Genomic DNA, 24,541 nt, shown 5'->3' on the forward strand with positions numbered 1-24,541 from the left:
AGCCTGCGCAGTGAGCTCTATCAGGCGCCTTACGGATGATTAGTGACGCAGCGCCTCGTGCTACCACCTGCCCGCCCAGGAGAAGGTTAAAAAGCGCGCATGCCCTAGCGGGGAGGAAGGAGAAAGAGCTAAGAGGGTTGGTGGAGTGATGAGGGAGAGGATAGAAGACTGATGTTGTTTTTACCTGAGAGGGCGTTGAGAGAGCATTAAAGAGGAACGGGAACTGTATAAGAACCTGGGGTAATAAAACTGCTTGAGGAAGATCGTGTAAGAGTCGTCACTGCGCACGACAAGTGGTGGCCCGTACGGGGACCTTCGCTTTGATCAGAACCTCGGCAGTCCAGGGCAGCTGGCTGGTAAGTACTCCTTTGACTCCGAAAAGGGAGGAGGAGGCTCCGTTTACGGAGGGTTATTTTCCCCGATCAAAGGGGGCTCCATTAAGGAGGATATTTTTTAGTGTAAGCAAGTTAGAGAATCGGGCTGGTCCTGATTCGACGGAGGGTTATTTTCCCCGATCAAAGGGGGCTCCATTAAGGAGGATATTTTTTAGTGTAAGCAAGTTAGAGAATCGGGCTGGTCCTGATTCGACGGAGGGTTATTTTCCCCGATCAAAGGGGGCTCCATTAAGGAGGATATTTTTTAGTGTAAGCAAGTTATTTTCCCTGATCAAAGGGGGCTCCATTAAGGAGGATACAAGATAGGAATAAATAAGGCTCGCGGATAAGCGAGGCTCGCGGATAAGCGAGGGACAGCGCTGTGAAGGTTCGCAGGTGTTGCGACGAAAAGGTCTAAGGTTACTAAAGTGAAAGCAGCCATTTTAGAAAATTTGAAAGCGAAAGAGATTTCTAAGAAGGAAGAAGCTCTGTTAGAATTCATAGAAAAAATGAAACGCCCTAAACCTTCCGCTCCTCCCCCTCCCTCTCCTAATCCTCCACCATAGATGGAAGACACCTGAGGTTAGTTGGAAAAAAAACTTAGAAAATGAAGAAAGAAACTAAGATAGAAAATGAAGGCGCCTAATGTGTAAATAGTAATAAAGGATAGGTCAGAAGATTAGTTCCTAACGTAAGAGTTATAAAAATATACAATGGGTCAAAAAATAAGTTTTTTGTTTTTTGCATATATGTTAGAAGATATGCTCTGTGTTAAGTTTCCTAAGGAAGAAACTGCTGCTCGGTACCGTAGAGATGAGTTGTTTTCTTTAAGATCTTTGGGGAATTCTACTTTCCCTCTTCCTTTACCTTGGTTAATGATAGTCTAGGTTGTTTTATTGATACCTGTTTTCTGACTTTCTGCTATGCCTCTATGCACCCTTAGACACTTTGGAATTTCTGCTCTTATTGCTGTAATTGTGGCCTCTGTGGCCGTGGCAGTTATTGCAGCCACTATGAATGCTCTATCCTCACATGTGGCTGCTGGCATGGCTCAGTAAGCTCAATTATCTGGACTATATGTATAACGTATGTGCAGTATCAGAATTTCTCCCATGCAGGCAATTTGTTTCGTCAATTAAGCAAGACGCTTCTAGGAACTTGGAGCCGTGAATTTGAACACACCATGATTGAGCTATGAGCATCCATCGCTGCAATTAATTCTACCCGCGTAGAAGTCGCCGCAGTACAACAATGAATGGACTTAATACATGGAACATTGGGTTTTTTAAAAGACTGGGGTGACATGGCGTTCTGGGCATTCTTGCTGGTGGTAGCATGATGTTTCATGGTTGGATATATCAGGCGAACTCGACAACGCACACTGCAACAACAGCGCATATTGGTGCAAGCTCTGGCAGCCCTAGAAGCTGGCTCATCTCCCCATGTATGGCTCAGTATGCTGGATCGGTAGTCAGTGACGGGTAAGATCGTCCCCGGGACCTTTCAACCTAAGACAGGGAAACAATCATGCTATTGTTCTCCCAATGACGGGTAAGAATGGTCCTTGAGGGTCGGCAACCTAAGACAGGCACGATCCCGAGCCTTATTTTAATAAAACAAAAAGGGAGATATGTCGGGGCCCACTCGGCAGGACCGAGGTGGCACCCAGGCTTGTTGCCAGCGTGGACTCAAGATGGCGCCTGGGCTTGCAGCCAAGTCACGAGGCTCACGAGGCTGGCGGTGCCCTGAGCCTGCGCAGTGAGCTCTATCAGGCGCCTTACGGATGATTAGTGACGCAGCGCCTCGTGCTACCACCTGCCCGCCCAGGAGAAGGTTAAAAAGCACGCATGCCCTAGCGGGGGAGAGAAGAGGGTTGGTGGACAGGAAGAGCAGTTCCTTGGCGGACTGCTCCGGGCTCCGAGCTGGGACGGACATGTTCACAAAGCCACCACTGTGACCGGTGTGTGCTGCAGCAGAGACGTAGAGTGCCAGAAAGAGGGTTGGTGGAGTGATGGGGGAGAAGATGGAGAAGATCTACGGGAACTGTATAAGAACCTGGGGTAATAAAACTGCTTGAGGAAGATCGTGTAAGAGTCGTCACTGCGACCGACACCTCAGCAACCTAGCAAGACCCCGATTCAAAGGAAAAGATGAAAAGGCGGGGGGCAGAGTTTGGAGGTCCCTTGTCCCTGAGCTCAGTCTCCGGTAACCTAACCACACACGCGCTGGGGAAGAGACCAGCCACCTGCTGCTGCCTTCGCCAGGTGATGTGGTCACTGGGCAGCGTCCTCCACCCCCTGGCCATGGTATCGCAGAAGCAGGAGCTGGGGAACGCGGTTCTCCCCGGAACTCGAGGACGTCCGTGTTGCGGAACACGTCCTCCTCCCACCGGGAGCTTCTCTGCCCATCTCCCGCGCAGGACTCTGCGTGAAGGCAGGCACATCGTTGCTGACAGGGCGCCGGTTAGTCCAAGGGTCTCCATGCAACCAAGAAGCCATCTTTCCCTTCATTGTGGGGTCTCTGCTCAGAGTCTGGGACGTTTTAGAAATGGACTCTAGTTGGTGCATTGTTCCCGGGCATCGCGCCGAGGCTTAGCGTGATGGAGACCTAGCACAAGGCGCCGGGCCTCCCTCTCCCCGCTCATGAGCTCGCGCTTGGTAGTGGCCGCTTCTCGGTGTGCGCAGGATGGCCCGCGCTGTCCCCTTCACCCGTGTCCCCGCGCCACCTCCTCCTCCCAGCGCCTGGCGTGGCGCCACGTCTCTCTCCTCATTTAGCCGGTCTCTTGCTTCCCGGTCTCGTCCCAGCTTCCTCATAGGAGAGAAACGCACGACCCGAGACTGGCTCGTCCCAGCACGATGTTCTCCAGTTCCGTCCGTTTCCCTGCAAACGGCACACTTTGGCTCTCTATGGCTGAGTAAAATTCCAGCGTGTGTGTAGACCAGTTTTGCAGCCTCTTCCTTGGCTGATGGACACCCAGGCTGGTTCCAGTTTGGCTGCTGTGAATTACGGTGCTTTAAACGTGAACCTGCATGGCTCGCTAGAAGGCTCTGACTTCGGGGCCTCTGGAGCGATGCCCAGGAGGGGTGGCGCCGGGTCACGAAGGACCCGTTCCCACTCTTCCCGGAACCGCTAAACTGGTTTTCAAAGTAGCTGCACTAGTTTGCAATCCCACCAATGGCAAGTAGATTCTGTGACTTTAAAAAAATAAGTCTTTTGTAAAGAGATGAATTCTTCATAGACTGCCGGAGCCAGCCGGCAAAAGTACGGGTTCCAAAGAGAGGAGCGAGGATGAGAGAATTCAATTCTAAGAGTTGGATTCAAAGAATTTTAATTCAAACACGGAAGGACCGGCAGTCCACGCCCGGGTTGGTATCGCCACTGGCTGATCCTGAGTTCCTCTCTCCCGTCCTATTTATACAGCTCCAGGTCAACCAACCCCTCATGCCGTCACCACCTGAGCTTGTCTCAGACCTTTTACTTTGAACTTTCCGTGGTCCCAGGCCTTACTGACTCTGGGCAGAGGACAGTCAGAAGTATTCTTCTAGGGGAAAACCTTAATGGCCCCCACAATAGAGGCTTAAGTGGAAGAGGGACGAGTGGCACTCTCCAAGCTAAAGATGGCTGTGCCAGGTGTGGTGGCTAGCACCCGCAATCATGTGCTTGGGAAGTGGAGACAGGAAGATTGTAGGTTCAAGGCCAGCCTCGGCAAACTAGTGAGGCCATGTTTCAAAATAAAAATAACATGGGCTGGGGTATCACTTGGAGGTAGGATGGCCTTGGGTTCAATCCCCAGTACCAGAAAGAAAGAAAGAAAGAAAGAAAGAAAGAAAGAAAGAAAGAAAGAAAGAAAAGCTCGAGTCCCCCAGAGCAGTCCTGCCCCACCATCAGCGTGCAGACATAGCCTTCCTTTCTCAGTCGGTCCTGCCTTTCGTACTTGTTAAATCTTTTTATTTCACCAGCCAGGGAGCCTGGACGCTGCTCCGCTGCTCCGAGAGGGGTCGTTGGTTTCATTCTTCGAGCGCCGTGGCCTTGGGGGACCAGCTCTCGGCTTTGGCTGCCGTTTCTTCTGTGACATCCTCTCCATCCTCTTCCACAGGCCGCCTGACCTGCGCCTTATCTGGGAGCCCTTCCTCGTCTATTTTGGATCAGGATTACAAATGTCTCTTAATTTCTTTGAAGGTAGAATTTTGTTCCTGTTTCTTGTTTTCCTTCTGACTTGGGGTGATTTCTCAGAGAAGTGGGAAACTGCCCTCTTTAAACCTCAGTTTAGACCAGCCGGCTTCCCCTCGGAGAGTCTTTTGCATACAATATTATTTTTAGTTTCAATTCTGCTTTGCGTATAATGTATTTAGAGACATTTGAAGTCATAGCTAGAGAACTAAATTGAAGTTTGAATTCAACCTTTGCTGCAAATAACTCAACCCAAGAGACGGTCAAACCATTGGGTGTACACGCGCCTGGCTACACTTGCAGATGTTCACACAACAGCAAACCCTAGCACCCTACACCCCGCTGCCTAGCAACTGATAAGCACACTGTATATGGTTTTTGTTGTTGTTCCTGGGGACTGAACCCCAGAATTCTACCTCTGAGCTCTACTCCAGCCCTATTTCTTTTTTTCTTTTTTCTTTCTTTCTTTCTTTCTTTCTTTCTTTCTTTCTTTCTTTCTTTCTTTCTTTCTTTCTTTCTTTCTTTTTTTTTGTGGTACTAGGGGTGGAACCCAGAGACTTCCTACCTCCGGGCTACACTCCCAGACCTATTTTATACTTTATTTGGAAACAGGGTCTCACTAAGTTGCTGAGAGCCTCACTAAGTACCTGAGGCTGGCTTTGAACCTGTGCGATCCTCCTGTCTCAGCCTCCCAAGTGCTGGGATTACAAGCGTGCGCCACCACACCCAGCCCTTATTTCTTTTTTTTTTGAAACAAGATTTCACTAAGTTGCTGAGGCTGGCCTCAAGCCTGCAATTCTCCCCTCTCAGCCTCCCAAGTACTGGGATTACAGGCACGTACCACCATATTCCGCTTGATACCCAAATAGTAAATGTAAAAGTGTAGAAAATGGCATTTTGGCTTGAAGAATGGATAGAGTGTAACTGGCTAGTGATGTCCTTTCATGAAACAGTATTAATTTTTACAAAGGCTGAAATTTCAAAATGGATAGAACACCTATCTAGTGTTGTTATAACAAAATACTTTTGACTAGGTACTTTTATAAAACAAAGAGGTTTACCTAGCTCCCCGTTGTGGAGGAAAATGTCCAAGGTCAGGTTGTCCCACCTATTTGGCCTCTGGAGAAGCCTCCTGGTCCACCCACGTGCCGGAGGGCCACTCCTGGCAGGAGCCCGCACGATGGTGACAAGCAGCTGGTGTGGAAGGGGAGCGGGTGTGTGACGTAGACCGTGCGGCCCGAGAGGAAGCGAGAGAGAGTGCAAGCAGAGGGAGCAGACCCGCTTCTAACCACCCGTCCCATGAGAGTGTCAAAGTGCTAACTCACTCTCAAGCCTGCTCAAGTGTCCCGACATCAGCCCGGGGGGACCAAGCCTCAACATGAGAGTGGGTGGGGGCAAGACAGTCCAACCGCAGCGGAAACCAGACAGCAGACAGCCTAAGGGGGAGAGGACGAGCACCCATGGCACGTGGCCCGCGTCTTCTATTGAACTGAAACCCACCCCTTCTCTCTCCTCTCTCTCTCTCTCTCCTCTCTCTCTCTCTCTCTCTCTCTCTCTCTCTCTCTCTCTCTCTCTCCTCTCTCTCTCCTCTCTCTCTCCTCTCTCTCTTTCTTTCTTGGTACTGGGGGTTAAACCCAGAGTCATTCTACCTCTGAACTACACCCCGAGTCCTATTTTATTTATTTTATTTTTATTTTCAACCAGGGTCTCACTAGGTCGATGAGTGTCACTACTTGCTGAGAAGTTGGCCTTGGACCTGCGGTCCTCCTGTCTCAGCCTCCCGAGTACTGGGATGACCAGCGTGTGCTACCACTACCGGAAATCTTTGATTTAGAAACAAAGCCTGCCCCCCGTGTCCTGACACACTCGTGATTTTGTCATTGGCTACAGAGCAATGTTTAAGTGCTCTGACCTAGCATCCAAACGCCTCCGCTCCACAGAGCGCAAAGGGAACGGACAGGCTTGGGTAGACGGCCAGCCCGGCCCTTCCCTCCAGGATGTGGCAGCGTCCTCCCCTGCCCTCCCTGGCTCAGGGACAGCAAACAGAAACCCGCTTTCTGTTGCTGGGCTCACATACAGACTCATTCTGAATCAGGAGTGAAATTGTTACTATCAAGAATAACTCACTCCCAATAACGAGCTTGGCCCCTCTCCCAAGCTTACTATAAAGAAAAGTATTTCCAGCCGGGAGTCTTGCGTTGATGAATCCGACTCGTCCCGGGCCGGAGCTGGCTTTCTCTGCTCCTCAGAGCCACGGTCAGCTTGGGCGTTTTTGTTTTTAAGGCAGGTTGTAAGACAAATATCAAGAACATTACTCTAAACAAAAGAAGCCAGTCACAGGAGAGTATACTTATATGAAATCCTAGAGGAGTCGTGAGAGGCAGAGCGGCCGTGGAGGGGCGGGGCCGGGAGAAGACCTCGCGGAGAGGCGGCCTTCCCGGGGCTTTGTCCCGGCGGAGTGGCTCCGCTGGTGTCTACTTTTGTCAGGACTCGTCAGGTGTGATTTGTATTTTAGTAACGTTGATTAGAAGCAGGAACACAGACACAGTGAGACAGAACGTGTGTGCGCGGCAGGATGCTTTGTGTTTCTTGTGTGCTACTGGGCACTGAGCCCAGAGGCATTCTGCCTCCAAGCTACACCTCCAGACTCATTATTTCTTTATTCTTTTATTTTGAAACAGGGTCTCGCTAAGTTGTGGAGGGCGTCACTGAGTAGCCGGGGCTGTCGCAAACCTGCGATCCTCCTGTCTCGGCCTCCCAAGTACTGGGATTACAAGCATGTGCCACCACACTCAACTATTTTTTTTATTTATTTTTTAATTTTTTATTTATTTTATTTTATTTATTTATTTATTTAATTTTATTTATTTATTTTTGGTGGTACTGGGGTTCCTGGAAGCCCTTCTACCTCCGGGCTACACTCCCAGACCTATTTTATATTTTTGAAACAGGGTCTCTTACGCCAGCGCGGCTGGCTTCGAACCTGCGCGATCCTCCTGTCTCCGCCTCCCAAGCGCAGGGATTACAAGCGTGCGCCACCACGCCCGGCTTATTTTTTTTATTTTGAGACAGGGTCTCATTAAGCTGCCGAGGGCCTCACTAAGTTGGTGAGACTGGCCTCCAACCGCAATCCTTCTGTCTTAGACTCCCAAGCAATTAAAAAGGATTACAGGTAATGCCGCCATGCCTGGCTTCTGACTTCTCTAAGGAGCTTTATTGAGATACATATCATGTACCATTAAGTTCACGTTTCGGGGCTGGGGTGCAGTTCAGGGGTAGAGAATATCATTAGCAGGCTCATGTACGGGGCTCACTCCTGGCATCCAGAAGAACATTGCGTGCTTTGGGTCTGATTCAACAATTTAAAAAAGGGACGGGGCTAAGCAACTGCCATCACAATCCTACCGTAGCGCTCCCCCTCGCCTCAATAAAGACCCTCGTGCCCGCTTGCAGTCGGCCCCCACTGGGCTAAGTGTGGACTTTGAGGCTGAGCTCGTTGGCGGGGACCCCGCGCGGGACCCAGCCTCCGCGGGCTGGGCCTCCTGACTGTGGCTCCCCGCTCTTCCCAGCGCTCCCAGCACAGGCGGGCTTGCACCTGCACTTTAAGTCTTCCTGCAAATGTAATCGTGTGCACGTTCCCAGTGCTTCTCCGCAGAGCACCCATTGGTGGGCGCAGGGAGCTGGGGCTGGCCCAGCCGACCCTCTCCTGCCCCACCTGTTCCCCTCCATGTCCAGGCTGCTGCAAGACTGGGCTCAAGAGTGTGGGCTCTGTGTCTGTCAGCTGCCTTGAAGCAGGCCCGGGAGGAGCCCGTCCTGCCGATGGGCTGTGCTGGGAGCAGAGGGAACGGGCTAGGGAGCTAGGTCTCCCTGCTGCAGGGCACACAAAGGAGACAAGAAACAGGCATGGCGGACTGAGAGCAGAAATGGTCCCGGCTTTGGGTGGAGATTGTGTTTCAGCTGAGAAGGCCGACCTATGCCCAGAAAACAGCAGGGATACTGAAACCCTGCCTGGTGCCTGCAACCCCGGGGTCTGGGGGCCGAGACAGGAGGGGTGCAGGTTCAAGACCAGCCTCAGCAACTTAGTGAGACTCTGTTTCAAAATAAATAAATGAATAAAAAGGGCTAGCGGTGTAGCACGGAGATAGAGGGACCCTAGGACCAATCCCCAGTATAAAAACAGAAACGCTCCTGCAACCTGCCCTTTGGAAATCAAGGATCGCAGACTGATGAGGGAATGTAGGACAGCATGAGCGGCCTCTGCCTCTCCTTGGAGCCCAAACTTCGGGCCAGAGCTCACAGCTTACTTTGTGTAACTCCTCAGGATTCTCCTGACGGAATGGGGGACGAACCCCGTGAACCATGCTGACTGACACCCAGAGCCTCACAGTGCGAGAGGAGGGCTGGGGGTGCAAGTCCTTTGCGTCTGCTCTTGGTCTTTTATCCCATCCCCATTAAGAAAAAAAACAGTGCAGCTCCCTGCCGTGTTCATTGGATTTTAAATAAAACTCCCTCTTTAAAGCGGAAGCAAATCTGTGATTCATCAACTGCCACGTTTCTGTTTAGAGTCTATACAGTTGAAAACTTATTTATAACAAAGTCGACCGCAGGTTTGATTTTCTGCTATAAGGTCTGGGCCTTAAGGATATGAATGTAATTGTTGACAAAATGCAGGCGCCGAGCCCATTCCCAGGTCTGCCTGGGTGGCTCAGCCCGTGACCCCAGGGCTTGGGAGGCAGACAGGAGGATTGCAAGTTCAAGGCCAGCCTCAGCAACTTTAGTGAGACCCTGTTTCAAAATAGAAAGTAAAAAGCATTAGGGGGCATATCTCTGAGGCAGAATGCTCCTGGGCTCAAACCCCAGCACTAAACAACAATAACAATGAGCTGGGCGTGGTGGGCACGCTTGTCATCCCAGCGTTCTGGAGGCTGAGACAGGAGGATCGTGTTTCGCAGACAGCCTCAGCTACTTAGTGAGGCCCTTTGCAACTCAGTGAGACCCTGTTTCAAAATAAAGAATAAAAAATAGGGCTGAGGTGTAGCTCAGAAGTAGAATGCTCCTGCGTTTTATCTCCAGTACCAGAAAAAAGCAAAAACAAAAAACCCAACAACACAAGTGCTCCCGGCCACCGGCTGCCTGGTTCCCTTTCTGGACTCATTCTTTCTGGACACCCTCTCCAGCCAGGGGCTCAGATTCTCCTGATCCCCTTTCAATCAACGTGTCCTGTTTGGGTTCCCTTGGCTTAAGACTGTGGTCTTCAGAGAGCTCCCGAGGTAACACACTTGAGTTGACTTTCCATCGTGTTTGTAGGTTGTAGTCTGTGATGACATTTGTATTTGAGAAGTAACTTCGGTGGCCTCACACAGGGGACGAGTCAGGCATGAATTTCAGAGCCCTTGGGGCAGTGAGGAAAATGTTTATGGCTCGCAGAGGACTCACACAACAGCAGTGGGTAGAGGTGGTCTGCCTTTGGGGTGCACGTCCCAGCCAGCGTCCCCACTGCCGTGACCCCCAAAGCGAGCAAGCAAGTCAGTGGAAGAAGAGTTATCTGCTCACGGTTTTTGGAGATTCCAGGGTTCAGCTCCTGGGGGTTGAGCTCTGTGGAGCTCAGGGCATGACTGTGGGGGGCAGAAAGAGGGAGAGAGCACGGCCTCTGCTGTCACGTTGTGGAGGCCAAAGCAAGAGCGCAAACAAGCCGGCCCGCAAGCAAGGGGATTCAGAGGCCAAAGCACGGCCCCTGAGGCCACACGCGGGGACCCAGCTTCTCCAAACACACCCCAGGGCCTAGGTGACCACCCAGTAAGTCCAGCACAATGGTGTATCTGCTGGTGGGAGCACAACCTTCCTTCCTTACGTAATCTCATCAACTCTGAGCATGAATGCATGAGCTCTTCAGGGGACATTCTATGTCTAACCGTAATGCAGGGAGCGTCATCACAGATGGTCCAGCCGGTGTTCTCACTGCTGTGACCCCAACGCCTGACGACCACAGCGTAGAGGAAGGAAGGTTGGTTGGCTCACAGTTCTGGAGGTTTCAGAGGCCTCAGCCGTGTTAGGCTGGCTCACATCTGTGGAGCTAGGTCATGGAGGTGGGGAGCAGAAAGAGCAAAGAGGGGGCAGAGACCTAGACACTGTCCCCAAGGCCACCTTCCCTGGGACCTCCCCTCTAGCCACACCTACCAGCCCACCTGAATCCGCTACCACTAATGAATCCATCTTCCCTCCTGTGGTCAGCATCGCTTGGAGTTTAGACATTTGAATACAAATGCTTTTTTTCCTTTGGTATAGGGGATTGAACCCAGGGACATTATACCTCTGGACCACACCCTGCACGATGATACATATATATACGGATATATAGCTTATATAGATAGATAGATATCACTATATATAAACTCTGATGGTATATAGTTTATATATACAGATACATAGATATTGTGTGTGGAAGGGTACTGGGGATGGAACTTAGGGGCAGTCTACCTCTGAGCTATACCAACTCTTTTCTTTTCTTTCTTTCTTTCTTTCTTTCTTTCTTTCTTTCTTTCTTTCTTTTCTGCAGTACTAGGGATGGAACCCAGGGGCATTCTACCTCCGAGCAACACCCCCAGCCCTATTTTTTATTCTTTTTTTGAAACAGGGTCTCACTGAGTTGCGGAGGGCCTCACTAAGTAGCTGAGGCTGTCCGCGAACCGTGATCCTCAGGTCTCAGCCTCCCGAATGCTCAAAGATAGTCTTTGAAATGATAAAATAACGTGGAATAGAATAAAATCATTAGTTGCTCTCCCCATACAACACCAGTAACAGCCAAAACCCACACACAGGCTACACTGTAAAAATGTGCAGTTAACACCCTTGGAAAGGAGGCTATGGTTGTGGGGACGCTCTGCGGAGATTCACGGTAGCGTCTTGCTTTCCCACGCACAAAGTTCTCCAAGTTTTGTCCATGATATAAGGCCCTTAGCCACAGGCACACTGCAGTGGCCCCTGACTCCCCTGTGGACGGCGGGGCTGGCCCGGGTTGCCTGAGTCTGCCACCCCCAAGTGCTAGCCCTGGGGAAAACCCAAGTTCAGAACTTGAAGCCTACTTTTGACTGAGTGCCTATTACTTTCATGCTATCCTGAAGCTGGAAACTCAGCCGGGTGTGGCAGTGCACACCAAGAACCCCAGCTTGGGAGGCTGAGACAAGAGGGTAGCAGGTTTCAGGACAACCTCTGCGATGTGTGTGTGTGTGTGTGTGTGTGTGTGTGTGTGTGTGTGTGTAGTGCTGGGGGTGGAACCCAGGGGCTTTTCTACCTCTGGGCTATACTCCCAGACCTATTTTATACTTTATTTGGAAACAGGGTCTCACTAAGTTGCTGAGAGCCTCACTAAGTAGAGGCTGCCTTTGAACCTGTGCCATCCTCCTGTCTCAGCCTCCCAAGTGCGGGGATTACAAGCGTGTGCCACCACACCCGGCTAACCTTGGCAATTTAACAAAACCCTCAGCAGCCTAGTGAGACTGTTTCCAAAAATAAATAAATACAAAGGGCTGTGGATGTAGCCTCAAGGCAGAACACCCTTGGGTTCCAGCCCCAGAACCGGGAGGAGGGAGGGAGGGGAGAGGGAAGGAAGGAAGGAAAGAAGGAAGGAAGGAAGGAGAAGCACCCTAGGTCAGAGACATCTATACTGGGATGTCCTTGAGTTTGGTGTTCCTTATTTGGGGAGAGAATGCAGAATTCTGGCTCTCAAGCTAGCAACTTTCACGAGGAATTGAGCTTTGAGGCATCTTGACTCCTCCAACCATGAAAACTGCTATGTTTACTTGGAATCAACACTTAAAAATAATAGCTAGAATTTATTGACTGCCAGGCCATGTTCTGAGTGCTTTAAATTTAACGCTTAAGCCAGTGTGGTGGTGCACACTTGTCATCCCAGCATCTGGGAGGCTGAGACAGGAGGATCGCAGTTCGAGAACAGCCTCAGCTACTTAGTGATGCCTTTGCCGCTCAGTGAGAGCCTGTTTCAAAATAAAGAATAAAAAATAGGGCTGGGGTGTAGCTCAGAGGTAGAGTGCCCTGGGTTCTATCCCCAGTACCGCAGAATAATAATAATAATAAGTAAACTGAGGCATAAGACCAGGCAGCTTCCACAAGGTCACACAGCTCGTAGCTCCAGCACGTGGATGCAGACAGCCTGTCTCCAAGCTCGGCTTCTTAAATATAGGCTGTGGGACTAAGTGTGCAAGGTGTCAGTGAGCAGGACGGTCTCGCCACTTCTCATGACAGCACACGGCCACACGTTTGTTAAGATGGTCAGTGCCACAGGCACGGCAGCTCACACCTGTCACCCCAGGACCTGGGAGGCCGAGACAGGAGGTCGCAGGTTGGAGGACAGCCTCAGCAACTTAGCCAGACCCTGTTTCACAGTATAAAATAAAAAGGCCCGGAGGCATAGCTTAGAGGTATAATGCCTCTGACTTCAATCCCCAGTACTTAAAAAAATTTAAAAATTGTGGAATCAGAAGGAACTAGATAGAGCCTGGCCTAATTCAACTTTTATCTCTTGAATCCATAAACAAATGCTAATCGGACTTAATTAATCAACTTATGTATTGGATAAATTCAATAAGCGGCTAATCAATGGTAAAGCAAGTAACAGACAAATACATTATAAGAATTCTAGATTTTTTTTTAATACATGCTTGTTAGTTAAGGATAACATGTACTGTCACTTTTCCAAAATACAGAACTAGATTCCAGCAAAACAATTTTTAATGTAATAAGGCACAATTTATAATAAGGCAGAATTCACTAAGGTCACATTCTTTTGTATGTGCTGGAGGGGGAAGAAAGTACTAGAATTGAAGTTGATTAACTGTTATTTTTAGGGCAGTCACCATTATAAGTTAACATATAAATCGGATACATTAAACTATCTCATCTTGAAAATTAAAGTCAGTTGTTGAGTCATAAACACACACACACAGGCTGTGTATGTGTCAAATGAGAAACATAAGAAGGGCTGGGGTGTGGCCTGGAGGTAGCCCCCATTCCCCAGTACCCAAACAAAAAATTCAGCCAGGTGTGGTGGCGCACGCTTGTAATCCCCATGTTTGGGAGGCAGAGACAGGAGGATCGCGCAGGTTCGAAGCCAGATGTGCTGGTTTAAGAAACCTGTTTCCAAAAATAAAAAAGTATGAAATAGGTCTGGGAGTGTAGCCCGGAAGTAGAAGGGACCCCAGTACCATCAAAAAAAAAAAAAAAAAAAAGAGGCCGGGCGTGGTGGCGCACGCTTGTAATCCCCGCACCTGGGAGGCGGAGACAGGAGGATCGCGCAGGTTTGAAGCCAGCCACGCTGGCTTAAGAGACTCTGTTTCCAAACAAAAATATTTAAAAAAATAGGTCTGGGAGTGTAGCCCGGTACCACAAAAAAAAAAAAAAAATCCCGCATCACAGGAAGAACACACTGTTGGTTTTTGACTATAGCAAGTGTTTCGTTTAAACATTTGCTATAGTTAAAATGACCTTCTGAAAGGAAAATGACATTCCCTGAAGGTCGCTGTGCATTCCTTGGTCAAGCTGACTGCGCTCTGGGCACCTGATGTGTCTCATCCTCATGGCCATAAGCCACACGCGCCCTGCCCACTGCCTGAGGGTTGAAAGGTCCAACTGTGAACGTTATCAAATATCATTTATCAAAACACCACCATGGAACTAAGCGTGAATCTCTAGGGTGGAACTGCCTGAGGAGATGACCGTAGGAACCCTTGTTCTGGGCCCAGAGCCTCGGAGGAGAGCGCACTGAGAGTTTACAGGCTATGGATTGAGTGGGTTTCAGCCTAGAAGTCACAGCCCGGGAGCTAGCGCCTCACAGGACGTGGGTGCAGAGAGACGTGAGTTGGGGGGCGCCATTGACCCAAGGTCTCCTGTGGGAATTTGTCACGTTGGCGGCAGAGAGAGGAAGCATCTTCGTCTCTTTTCTTTCCTCTGTATTTGCAGGTCCTGCCATACATCCTGGGAAAGCTTTGTGTACTAAGATGTGCGACGCTGAGCACGGGCCTGTAATCCCAATACTTAGGAGGCTGAGACAGGGTGATTACAGGTTTGAGGCCAGCCTCAGCAACTTAGTGACACCCTGTTTCAATTAAAAATAATAATAATAAAGTATGGGATATAGCTTACAGGTAGAATGCCCCTAGGTTCAATCCTCAGTCCCCCCCTCAAATGTGAGAAGCCCCAATCCAGATGTTTCCGGAGGGCGGCTGCGTCACAGACTTACTGTGCTTACTCATGGCGTTTAGCAGAAATTCTGCATGGTGAAGTCTGAGCCTCAGTGAGCACAGAGGATCAGCCGTGGGTTTCAGGTCACACATAAAGCTGCTGCTCTAACAAGCAAGCCCAGAAGTACTGACAACTCAAACACACTGGAGAACCATGCCTGTCCACACACCTCACACCGTGATCTAGAGACCCGGAACCCTTGGCCAGAGACCTGAAGGTGCTGCCTCCTCTAAGCCAGCAGCTTTAAAGCTGCTCTGGGCTGTAGGGTCTCCACACCCATCCCAGTGAGGGGAGGGGGAGTGCTTCAAGGCAACCCATTTGGCAAGTTTTGAACTTACAACAGTTTCAACTGGTGACCATGGGTCTGCTGGGAATGTAACACCCTCATATGTCAAGGAACAGCGTCTATACACAAATGTCTGTTCAAGCTCTGACCCCTCTCCCAAGGCTGCTGCTGGCCAAACCCCTCCTCAGAAAGTGCCAGTGGAGGCTGGACAGGGCTGCTGCCCGGCGCCCCGGCTGCCCTCCCCCTGGGCTGGGGAGCCCCCCCTGCCTACCTGCAACGCTTGCGCGGCCACCTACCCAGCTGCCTTGCACGGACGCCTCCTTCCTTCTGGTTCCGGTGTCGGTCGTGGGCTTTCCTCATTTCCTTTTCTTCCCTCCCTTGCCAAGATTCTAATCATGGTCTTACCCCTGAGCGGTGTCAGGGAGAGACTTGGATAAAGAAAAATCCAAACCCCTTGACCTGCGAAGTCCCCGGCGTGAAGAGCGCATGGAGGGCCCCGGGCAGAGCTCGCGGCTCTGCATGTGGGACTGACTTGTCCTGCTCTGAGCTGGGCAGGTGGACAGCCATCGCTGGGCGGTTTCCCTGAGGGATGGAGGGGCCGTGCTCACCAGAGGGTGGCCTGGGTAAAGACAGGGCCGGCGTGGTCTCTCCTGGGAGACTGGAATAGGGAGAGGGGCCAGAAGGCAGACACACACCCGCACAGTGAATGGTGAGCTCAGGAGGGTGGACACATTACTTAAGGATGGTGGTTTTATGATCTAGGGCAGTTACTGAGGCCGACAGCAGGCTGCAGGTTATCCGTCAAAATGTCACTTAAAACAGGCTGTTAAAGTTCAGTACAATGGCACATTCCGGCTGCCCGGCGGGAGCGCCAATTCCAGGTCGCTGGGCAGCCGAAGACGGTGTGAAGCAGCCGGCCGCCGGCGGAGCCAGCCGCACGGTCCTTCCAGATGACCTGACGCGTTTGCTCACTTGTTTCTTCTACAGTTGAAGTGATGTTTAACACCCTCACAAGAACAGGAACACGCGAGGCGGAGACCGTCGCCTTCTGAGCGCGCAGGTGTGTGGCACGTGTCCCTGGAGGAGCAGGCGCGGGCGGAGGAGGGTGGGAGTGCCCGGCAGCCGAGCCCCCCGCTGGACTGTGTGGCTCGGTGGGCTTGGTCTCACCCTGGAGACACGGGGAGAGAGGCCTGACGGGTGTGGAGCACAGGGCTGTTGTGGCGTTGGCAGCTGTGGGCATGGCTGGTCTGCCACGCCCCTCTGGACAGAATTGCTAGTTGCCAAGGGTTTTTTTTTGGTGGCACTGGGGGTAGAACCCAGAGGCATTCTACCTCCGAGCTATATCCCCAGCCCTATTTTTTTATTCTTTATTTTGAAACAGGGCCTCGCTAAGTCTCTGAGGCTGCCCACAAACCTCGATCCTCCTGCCTCAGCCTCCCAAGTCCTGGGATTACAGCATGTGTCACCACACCTGGCTGAGGGTTTTGTTTTTGTTTTTTGGTTCCTGTTTGTGTTTTGGTGATGAGGACGGCAGGTGCCATTTGCAGGCCAAAGGTATATAATCTAATGACATTACACAATGACCTGTGACCAGACAGCCTTTCAGTACATTTTACATTATAAAGCCGTTAAAAGAATGAGAGAATAATAAACCCCACTCTTTCTTTCTTTCTTTCTTTCTTTCTTTCTCTTTTTTTTTTTTTTTTTTTTTTGCGGTACTGGGGATGGAACCCAGGGGCATTCTATCTCCGAGCTATACCCCAAGCACGATTTTCTATTCTTTATTTTAAAACAGGGTCTCACTAAGTTGCAGAGGGCCTCACTAAGTAGCTGAGGATGGCTGGGAACCGAGATCCTCCTGTTTTCGCCTCCTGAATGCTGGGATTACAAGTGTACCCACCATGCCCGGCTAATCTCATTCTTTTTAAAGACTAAGTAGTTGGGCGTGGTGGCGCACACTTGTCATCCCCGCGCTTGGGAGGTGGAGACAGGAGGATCGCGCGGGTTCGAAGCCAGCCGCACTGGTTTAAGAGACCCTGTTTCCAAATAAAAATATAAAAATAGGCCTGGGAGTGTAGCTGGAGGTAGAAGGGCTTCCAGGAACCCCAGTGCCACCAATAAATAAATAAATAAATAAATAAATAAATAAATAAATAAAGCGGGCTGGAGGAGACGACGGAGCACCCACCGCACAGCTGTGTCCTGTGACGCAGGCTCCCGAGCTCCCGGAGTGTCGCGGACACCTGTAAGCATGGCCCGGAGCGTGCCGGGCGTCTCTCCCTTGGCCGCACAGCAGAGGCTCCTCTTCACGGCTCGAGGGTAACTTAGACAACATGACGCGGGTGGGGGAGCTGGCCCAGACGGCCTCCACCTGTCCATCCCCTGCCGTCGGCCCCCGCCGGCCCCCCACTCGCGTTCGCACCCGGCCCGCTCCGTGGGCGGGGCCGGCTCGCGAGCCGCGCCGTGATTGGCGGTGTCCTAGCAACCGCGGCGACGCCGTCGTCGGCAGAGACCGGAGCCGGGCGGGCGCGGAGGGCTCCGGCTCGCGGATGCTGACCTCGCCGCCCCTGGGGTCGCGCGGGCCCCGAGGGTGGGTGGGCGCCGCCGAGCAGGAGCCGGCCCCTGCCCCTGCCGAGCCTGGCGCCCGCTGCCCGGTAAGTGTGGACCCCGCGTGCCGAGCGCCCCGCCCCTGCACGGGGTGGGGGCCTGGCCGCAGGGTCCGAGCTGGACGCCGCGTCCCTCCTTTGCAGACGCAGAGGGTGCGGGGAAAGCCCGCCGGCCGGCCCAGACTCGGCCCTGCTGTAGAGGGCTTTCGGCCGAGCAGCCTCACCTGGCTTGGGAGCAGCAGTTCCAGGGCCAGGAGAAGCCTGTTTCTGATAAATGATGAGAAACAGGGGTCAGAGCCCAGAGCGGTCCGCGGCGCCAACGCTCACCACGACCTCCTGTCGGGGGCTCACACCCACAGCGCAGGCCTTTCAGGCCTTTTTATGGGCATAAAACTCAGGGGTCAAGGTAGTTCCCACTTGGTAGTTTCCCCTTCATCTCCTTAGGAGCGCCCCCCCCCCTCCCGTGGCATCTTCTCAGCCGTGATCCCCCCTACAGCATTCCAGGGATTCTCAGATTTATTTCTTTTCTTCTCTTCCTTTTCCGTACTGGAGATTAAACTCAGGGGCGTTCTACCTCTGAGCGACAGCCCTAGACCTTCTTATTTTTATTCTGAAACCGTCTCATCCAGTGGCCGAGGGTCTCCCTAAGTTGCTGAGGCCGGCCTCCAACCTGTGACCCTCCTCTTAGCCTCCCAGGTCCTGGGGTTCCAGGCGTTCGCCACCCTGCCTGGCCTCGGCTTTGCTTTCCTTGGCCCTACTTACTCAACAGCGGGGCAGCCCACCCGTCTCCCACCAGTTGGGGCCACTGGTTGCGCCTAGCCTTGCTATGTAAGGGCTGAAACGTGGGGCCATTAAGAGCCACAGCAGAGCACGTCAGGGTCATATCAGCTTGCTTTCTTCCACGAGCAATCTGGTCCAAAACCCACAGAAGTCACTCCGGCGATCCACCCAGCCCACACTTCTGTTTTAGAAACTTCCAAGGGTGTAGGGAGTCCGGGCGCTGATCACAAACTCACCACATGTGTGAGTCGAGTGAACGGACTCTAAGTCTTGCGCTGCCCCTCCATCTCTGACCACGTAGACATCCTCTCCCAGGGCCAGGGGCTTCCTCGAGCCCGCACCCCAGAGCAGCCATGTCTCTCGCTGCCCAGGGCTGGCCGGGCGGGGCCCTGCCTCCGTGGTGGCTCTGGGTTTTCACCAGTGCACTCTCTCCATGCTCTCCTGAGGCGCAGCCCTTTGAGACTTCAGCTCCACTCTCAGGCCACTGCCGCTCGTCCACCCCTCCTCCTACGAGGAGATCCCTTCCTCTTGCCCCAGAGTCTACGGCTCTCGGAATAGCATTTAAACTTCCAGTGGTGATCAGCTGGGACGTGTTGTCGTTTCTGACTTCCGAGTGCTTCTGCCCTTTGATTGTAATGGCCTCAGATAAGCAAACCCTGAATGATAATATAAAAATATAAATACTTTAGTCAAGCGAGGTGGCACTTGCCTGTAATCCCAGTACTTGGGAGGCTGAGACAGGAGGCTATCGCAGGTTCAAAGCCAGCGTTGAAAACAGCGAGGCCCTCTGCCAGTTAGCGAGACCCTGTCTCCAAGTAAGGTATAAAACTGGGCTGGAGGTGTTGCTCGGAGGTAGAATGCTTCTGGGTTCAATTGCAAGCAGAAGTAAGTAAGTAAATGAGGCATAGCTCGGGGATAGAGCGCCCCTGAAGTCGATCCCCATATAAGATAGCTGCTTCCTGGTCTGCGCACCTTTGCCTTGTTGACAGCAGTCTGGATTCTCGGTCGCTCTGAGCGCGGGTCAGATCCATCTCACACTTACATACAGAGTGCTCGGTGTGGAAGACGCCTGCTGAGAGCCTTCAGACTGTTGGTCCTGAGAGCCACGAAGTATCCTTTAGTCCAAGTGGGACAAACCGGAAGTGGCCCAGGCCAGAGCGATGGAGGGTCAAGGAAAAGAGCGGTGGTGCCGGCCTGAGATCTCAGTGCTCGAGAGGCTGAGACCGGAGGAAGATGGGTTTGAGGGCCAACGTCAGCTTAGTGAGACCCCTCAGCCAGTCAGCAAGACCCTGCCTCAAAATAAAAAAATAAAAAGGGCTGGGGATGTAGCACGCCCCTGGGGTCAACTTCTAGTATTAAAAAAAAAAGAAAAAAACCTTTCTCAGGGAGAGGCTGCCAGGAGGCCAGGGGAACTGGAGAGGCAGCCGCTTTCGATCCGGTCCCGCAGGGCAGGATTCCACTGGAGAACCGCCGGAGGCCAGCCGGGAGCTCTCAGCGGCGGCTGCGAGGGCGTGCGGTGCGGAGGGCTTTGTAGGACTTGGTTAAGTCTGTGCCGGGCAGGCTGCCATTGCCCTTCAGATCCCTTCTGCTGGGAGAGGCCCCCTCTCCTTCTCGGCCTCGCCTTCTCTGGCTAAGTTCCATTTCCCGGCGCCTTTCATTTCTGGAAATACAGGTATTCTCAGGCTATAAAACCCCAGAGTCGAGGTCTGAGTCAGAATGAATCACACAGGCCCTCAGACCCAACAGAGCCAGCCATGCTTTTTGAAAATTAAAGTTTTAAAGACGTTCGCACTTACAAAAATTCATGAATAATAATGTCCTATTGACCAGCAGAAGGGGTTGGGGCAAGCATGCACCGCCAAGCCCAGCTTCGCCCTGAGTTTTGACTCTAAACTTTTTTACTCTACGATGCTCTAAGTAACCTTGCGACAGACTAATCGATTTGAACCTCGAGAATCAAGATCTTTACCAATAGTGTGAATGTGCATACCTTCGGAAATCAACATAGATGGACAACAAAATGTTAACCTTGAAATGAAAAAATCACTCTTTATTTTTATTTTTATTTTAGGTACTGATGGACACTGAACCCCAGAGGCTTTCTACTTACCAGCCATACCCTACTCCTTTTTTTAATTATTATTTTGAAACAGGGTCTTGCTAAGTTGCCGAGGATCTCACTTGGTTGCTGAGGCCGGCCTGCCTCCTGTGATCCTCCTGTCTTAGCCTCCCAAGTACGGGCATTACAGGTCTGTGCCACGAGCCCAGAAAAAAAAAAAAAATCAGTCTTTCTAAAAGGTCCAGAGAGACAAGTCAGGGAGCGTGCTGAGCCTGAGCTCTGACTAAATAAAGGCCATGCTCTCTGTCTTCAGTGGGGAACGGGCTCCCTACCAGAGCGCAGCCCTCCGCATGTGCCATAGGAGCAGACTGGTGGAGTTGGTTCTAGAGCTAACCAGTGGTTAAGAAATGGCTTTGGCTGGGTGCGGTGGCACATGCTTGTAATCCCAGTACTTGGGAGGCTGAGACAGGAGGATCTTGGTTCGTGGACAGCCTCAGCTACTTAGTGAGGCTCTGTTTTGAGATAAAGAATAAAAAATAGGGCAGTGGGTATAGCTCAGAGGTCGAATGTCCCTGGGTTCCATCCCCAGACCTGAAAGAGAGAGAGAGAGAGAGAGAGAGAGAGAGAGAGAGAGAGAGAGAGAGGAGGGAGAGAGAGAGATGGCTTTGAAGATGGGCATGGTGGCACATGCTTGTAGTCCCAGTACTTGGGAGGCTGAGACAGGAGGATTGCAGTTCGAGGTCAGCCTCAGCTACTTAGCGAGGCTCTTTGCAATTCAGTGAGACCCTGTTTCAAAATAAAGAATAAAAAATAGGGCTGGGGGTATAGCTCGGAGGTAGAATGTCCCTGGATTCCACTTCTAGTACCACAGGGGGGAAAAATGGCTTTGATTCCCACGCTGCCAGATAATAAAACATCTGGATGGTGCGCACATGGACTCGGGAGGGCTGAGCATGGTCTGGCTCCACTGCCCCCGGCTCCCAGTCAGCAGCAGCGTCTGTGGCCAGATGTGCCCCCTCTCTGCCTTTCAGCATCTGTGTCCTTGTTGGATTCAAAATGCCGGTGTGGTTATGATTTACAGGTACTTAGTGGCCTTTTTTGGGAGAAGATTTTCCAAATTGGAAGAGCTCTGAATTTTTCTAATTATAAAATTAATTATAAAAGCGATTCTGATTTTAGAAATATTCAAATCAGCTGGATGTCATGTAATCTCATACTTGGGAGGCCAAAGCAGGAGAGTCGAAGCTTCAGCCTCAGCAGCCCAGCAAGACTCTGTTTCAAAATAAAATTAAAAAGGGGCCAAGGGTGTCACTCAGAGGTAGAACGACCCTAGGTTCAATTCCCCAAAAAATAAAAGAAAAAATTCAACTAATATAAAAATTTAGGCAATATAAAAAAGGCGAAAATCACAGATACTTGTACCACATAGAGAAAACTCTGCAAACCACTCGGCCCATGTCTTTTTATATGTTTTGCTGTGCGTATATATGTATACATATGGGTATTGAATTTTATGAATACCTCTTAGCAATGTGTGTAGATATGTTTTTTGGCAACAAATCTACATCTGTCTGTCTGTCTGTCTGTCTAATTGTGATTGGCGAACGGACTTCCATTTCACAGGCTGTCGGATGATTTCCAGGTTTCCAGGCAGTCTGAGTTCAAAGCTTGCTCTTCCCGCAGGTGCCCGCGGCTGAGGTCCTGGATCAGAGATGGAGAAATGGGCTTCGCCAGCCGCCCCCTCTAAGCAGCCGCAGAGGCAGGAGGGACCGAGTGGCACCAAGTCGGCCCTGGCAGAGCAGAGCCTCGTCTCATCTGAGCAGTGGCTTCAACGGCACGGGCTCAAGAGCAACAGGCTGACCTTGCGGCAGATCTGGTCCCAGATCGGCTTCCCGCACTGCGAAGGTACAGAGCCCGCACGGCCGGCCAGCTGGCGGCCTCCGCCTTCGAGGAGGCCGGGCCAGCCCCAGGCTCTCCAGGGAGCCGCGGGCCCTCCACCCGGGAACACGCTCCTTCACGGCCCCCTGGAGTGGTTCACACAGAAGAGCTCAAGATAAGGAGCGCGCACATGCGTTCCTTATTAAAAACGGATTCGAAGCTGGCGTGGTGGCGCACGCTTGTCATCCCAGCACCTGGGAGGCTGAGACAGGAGGATTGCGGTGCACGGACAGCCTCAGCTACTTAGTGAGGCCCTCTGCAACTCAGTGAGACCCTGTTTCAAAATAAGGAATAGAAAGTAGGGCTGAGGGTGTGGCTTGGAAGTAGAATGCCCCTGGGTTCCATCCCCAGACCCGCAAAACAAAAACCAAAAGGTGCAATGGAAAGTGACTGACCGGCCGCCATCTCACTTATCCCGTGGGTCCGCGGGACCCCCTTTGGCTTGGCCGACATGCCCGCTCATTCATTAAGACGCTGGCCCATGGTGACTGGGGGGCTGGGCCACTCTCTTGCCGGCGGGACCATCTTTCTCTTCCTGCGGTGGTTGGAACAGTGGCCCTAGGTCCCAGCGGTGCTCTCCCCATAGAAGGCACAGAATCTGTGAGGGTGTGGGGTCTGGGGTGCTGATGTATTGACTTGCGGTGCTGGGGCTACCAACTGTCTTACAGTGTGCGAGAAAACCGCTGCGCGGGGTCCACCTGTCCAATGCGTCGTTGACGCCCCATCTGGGCGCACCCCTTTGTGCAGGGTGGTCTCCGCCACTAGGGTTTTACTCAGTGATTCTAAATTATTTGTTTAATTAATCAAATATGTACTTATTAAGCAGCCAGTAATAAATACCCTTCCTTCCTTCCTTCCTTCCTTCCTTCCTTGTACTGGGGATCGAACCCAGGGGCATTCTACCTCTGAACTGCACCCACAGCCCTTTAACTTTTTTTTTTTTTTTAAACTTTGAAACAGGGTCTCACTAAGCTGCTGAAGCTGGTCTTGAACCTGCAGTCATTTTGTCACAGCCTCCCAAGTACTGGGATTACAGGCGTGTGCCACCATGTTCTCCTCCTCCTCATTCTGTGGTGCTGGGGATGGAACCCAGGGGCATTCTACTGAGCTACCCCAGCCCTATTTTATTTTTATTTTGCAGCAGGACCTCACTGGGTTGAGGAGTCTCACCACTTGCTGAGGCTGTCCTTGAATCTCTGCTTCTCCTGTCTCAGCCTCCCGAGCACTGGGGTTACAGGAGCGTGCCACCACACCTGCCTTCTTTTTCCTTCATTCTCTCTTTTTAATCAAATTCTTTGTCCTCCCTTTGGCATCGTCGTTCCATTGTGGTAAGAAGGACGGTCTAGGCGCACGGCGGCTCGCACCTGGACAACACAGCCTGGCTCTTTCACTTGGCCTCCCCGCGCTCTTTAGATACCTCTGACTGTAGGTATGCCAGAGTCAGGGCTTAGGAAGGCTTATCTCTCTACTGAAGGGCTTATCTCATCTCAAGCAATTACAATGCAGTCATTAAAATAGCCAAGTAGCAGCCGTCTGTTCTGCGGTAGATTTTTTTCTGCCTTCTTGCCGTGTTGTCCGCGATTTCCCGGCAGTGTCCGCGTCGGGGTTCAGCACGGGAACCGCGTGTGATTCAGGCGACGATTTGGAAGTGCTCCCCCTCCTCCGCGATTTGGAAGTGCTCCCCCTCCTCCGCGCCCTGCTCGTGCTGGAGCGTGACTGGTATTACGGTCTCTCTTAAAGCTTGTCAGAACTCACTGTGAAAACTTACCTGGGCCTGGAGTTTTGTTAATGGAAAGAGTTGGGCTATAGACATATCAGTTTCTTTAATAAATATGGAATGGGTTAGACTTTCCATCTTATCAGACCAGTTTGGGAAAGTTGTGTTTTTTCATGAGCTTTGTCTCATACACTGAGAGGGAAGGCTACTGTAGGCTTTTTGTTTGTTTTTGTTTTTTGCAGTACTGGGGATGGAAACCAGGGGCATTCTACCTCCGAGCTACGCCCCCAGACCTATTTTTTTATTCTTTACTTTGAAACAGGGTCTCACTGAGTTGTGGAGGGCCACATTAAG

At 51.5% G+C, this 24,541-nt stretch overlaps 1 protein-coding gene across 1 annotated transcript in view; it reads left to right on the forward strand.

Moving 5' to 3' along the window:
• Window positions 1–17,420: 17,420 nt before the first annotated feature.
• The window catches only part of VWA3B (von Willebrand factor A domain containing 3B), a gene marked incomplete at both ends in the record, with an annotated part of 112,703 nt that continues 105,582 nt past the window's right edge, over window positions 17,421–24,541 (forward strand). Inside the window, 5 exons of the mRNA XM_080711458.1 lie at window positions 17,421–17,741; window positions 19,595–19,724; window positions 19,921–19,989; window positions 21,564–21,613; window positions 22,284–22,437. Of these exons, the coding sequence (XP_080567584.1) occupies window positions 17,421–17,741; window positions 19,595–19,724; window positions 19,921–19,989; window positions 21,564–21,613; window positions 22,284–22,437 (724 nt within the window). The remainder of the gene's footprint in view (window positions 17,742–19,594; window positions 19,725–19,920; window positions 19,990–21,563; window positions 21,614–22,283; window positions 22,438–24,541) is intronic.

Source organism: Muscardinus avellanarius, assembly GCF_963383645.1.
Source record: "Muscardinus avellanarius genome assembly, chromosome: 15".
NCBI lineage: Eukaryota > Metazoa > Chordata > Mammalia > Rodentia > Gliridae > Muscardinus > Muscardinus avellanarius.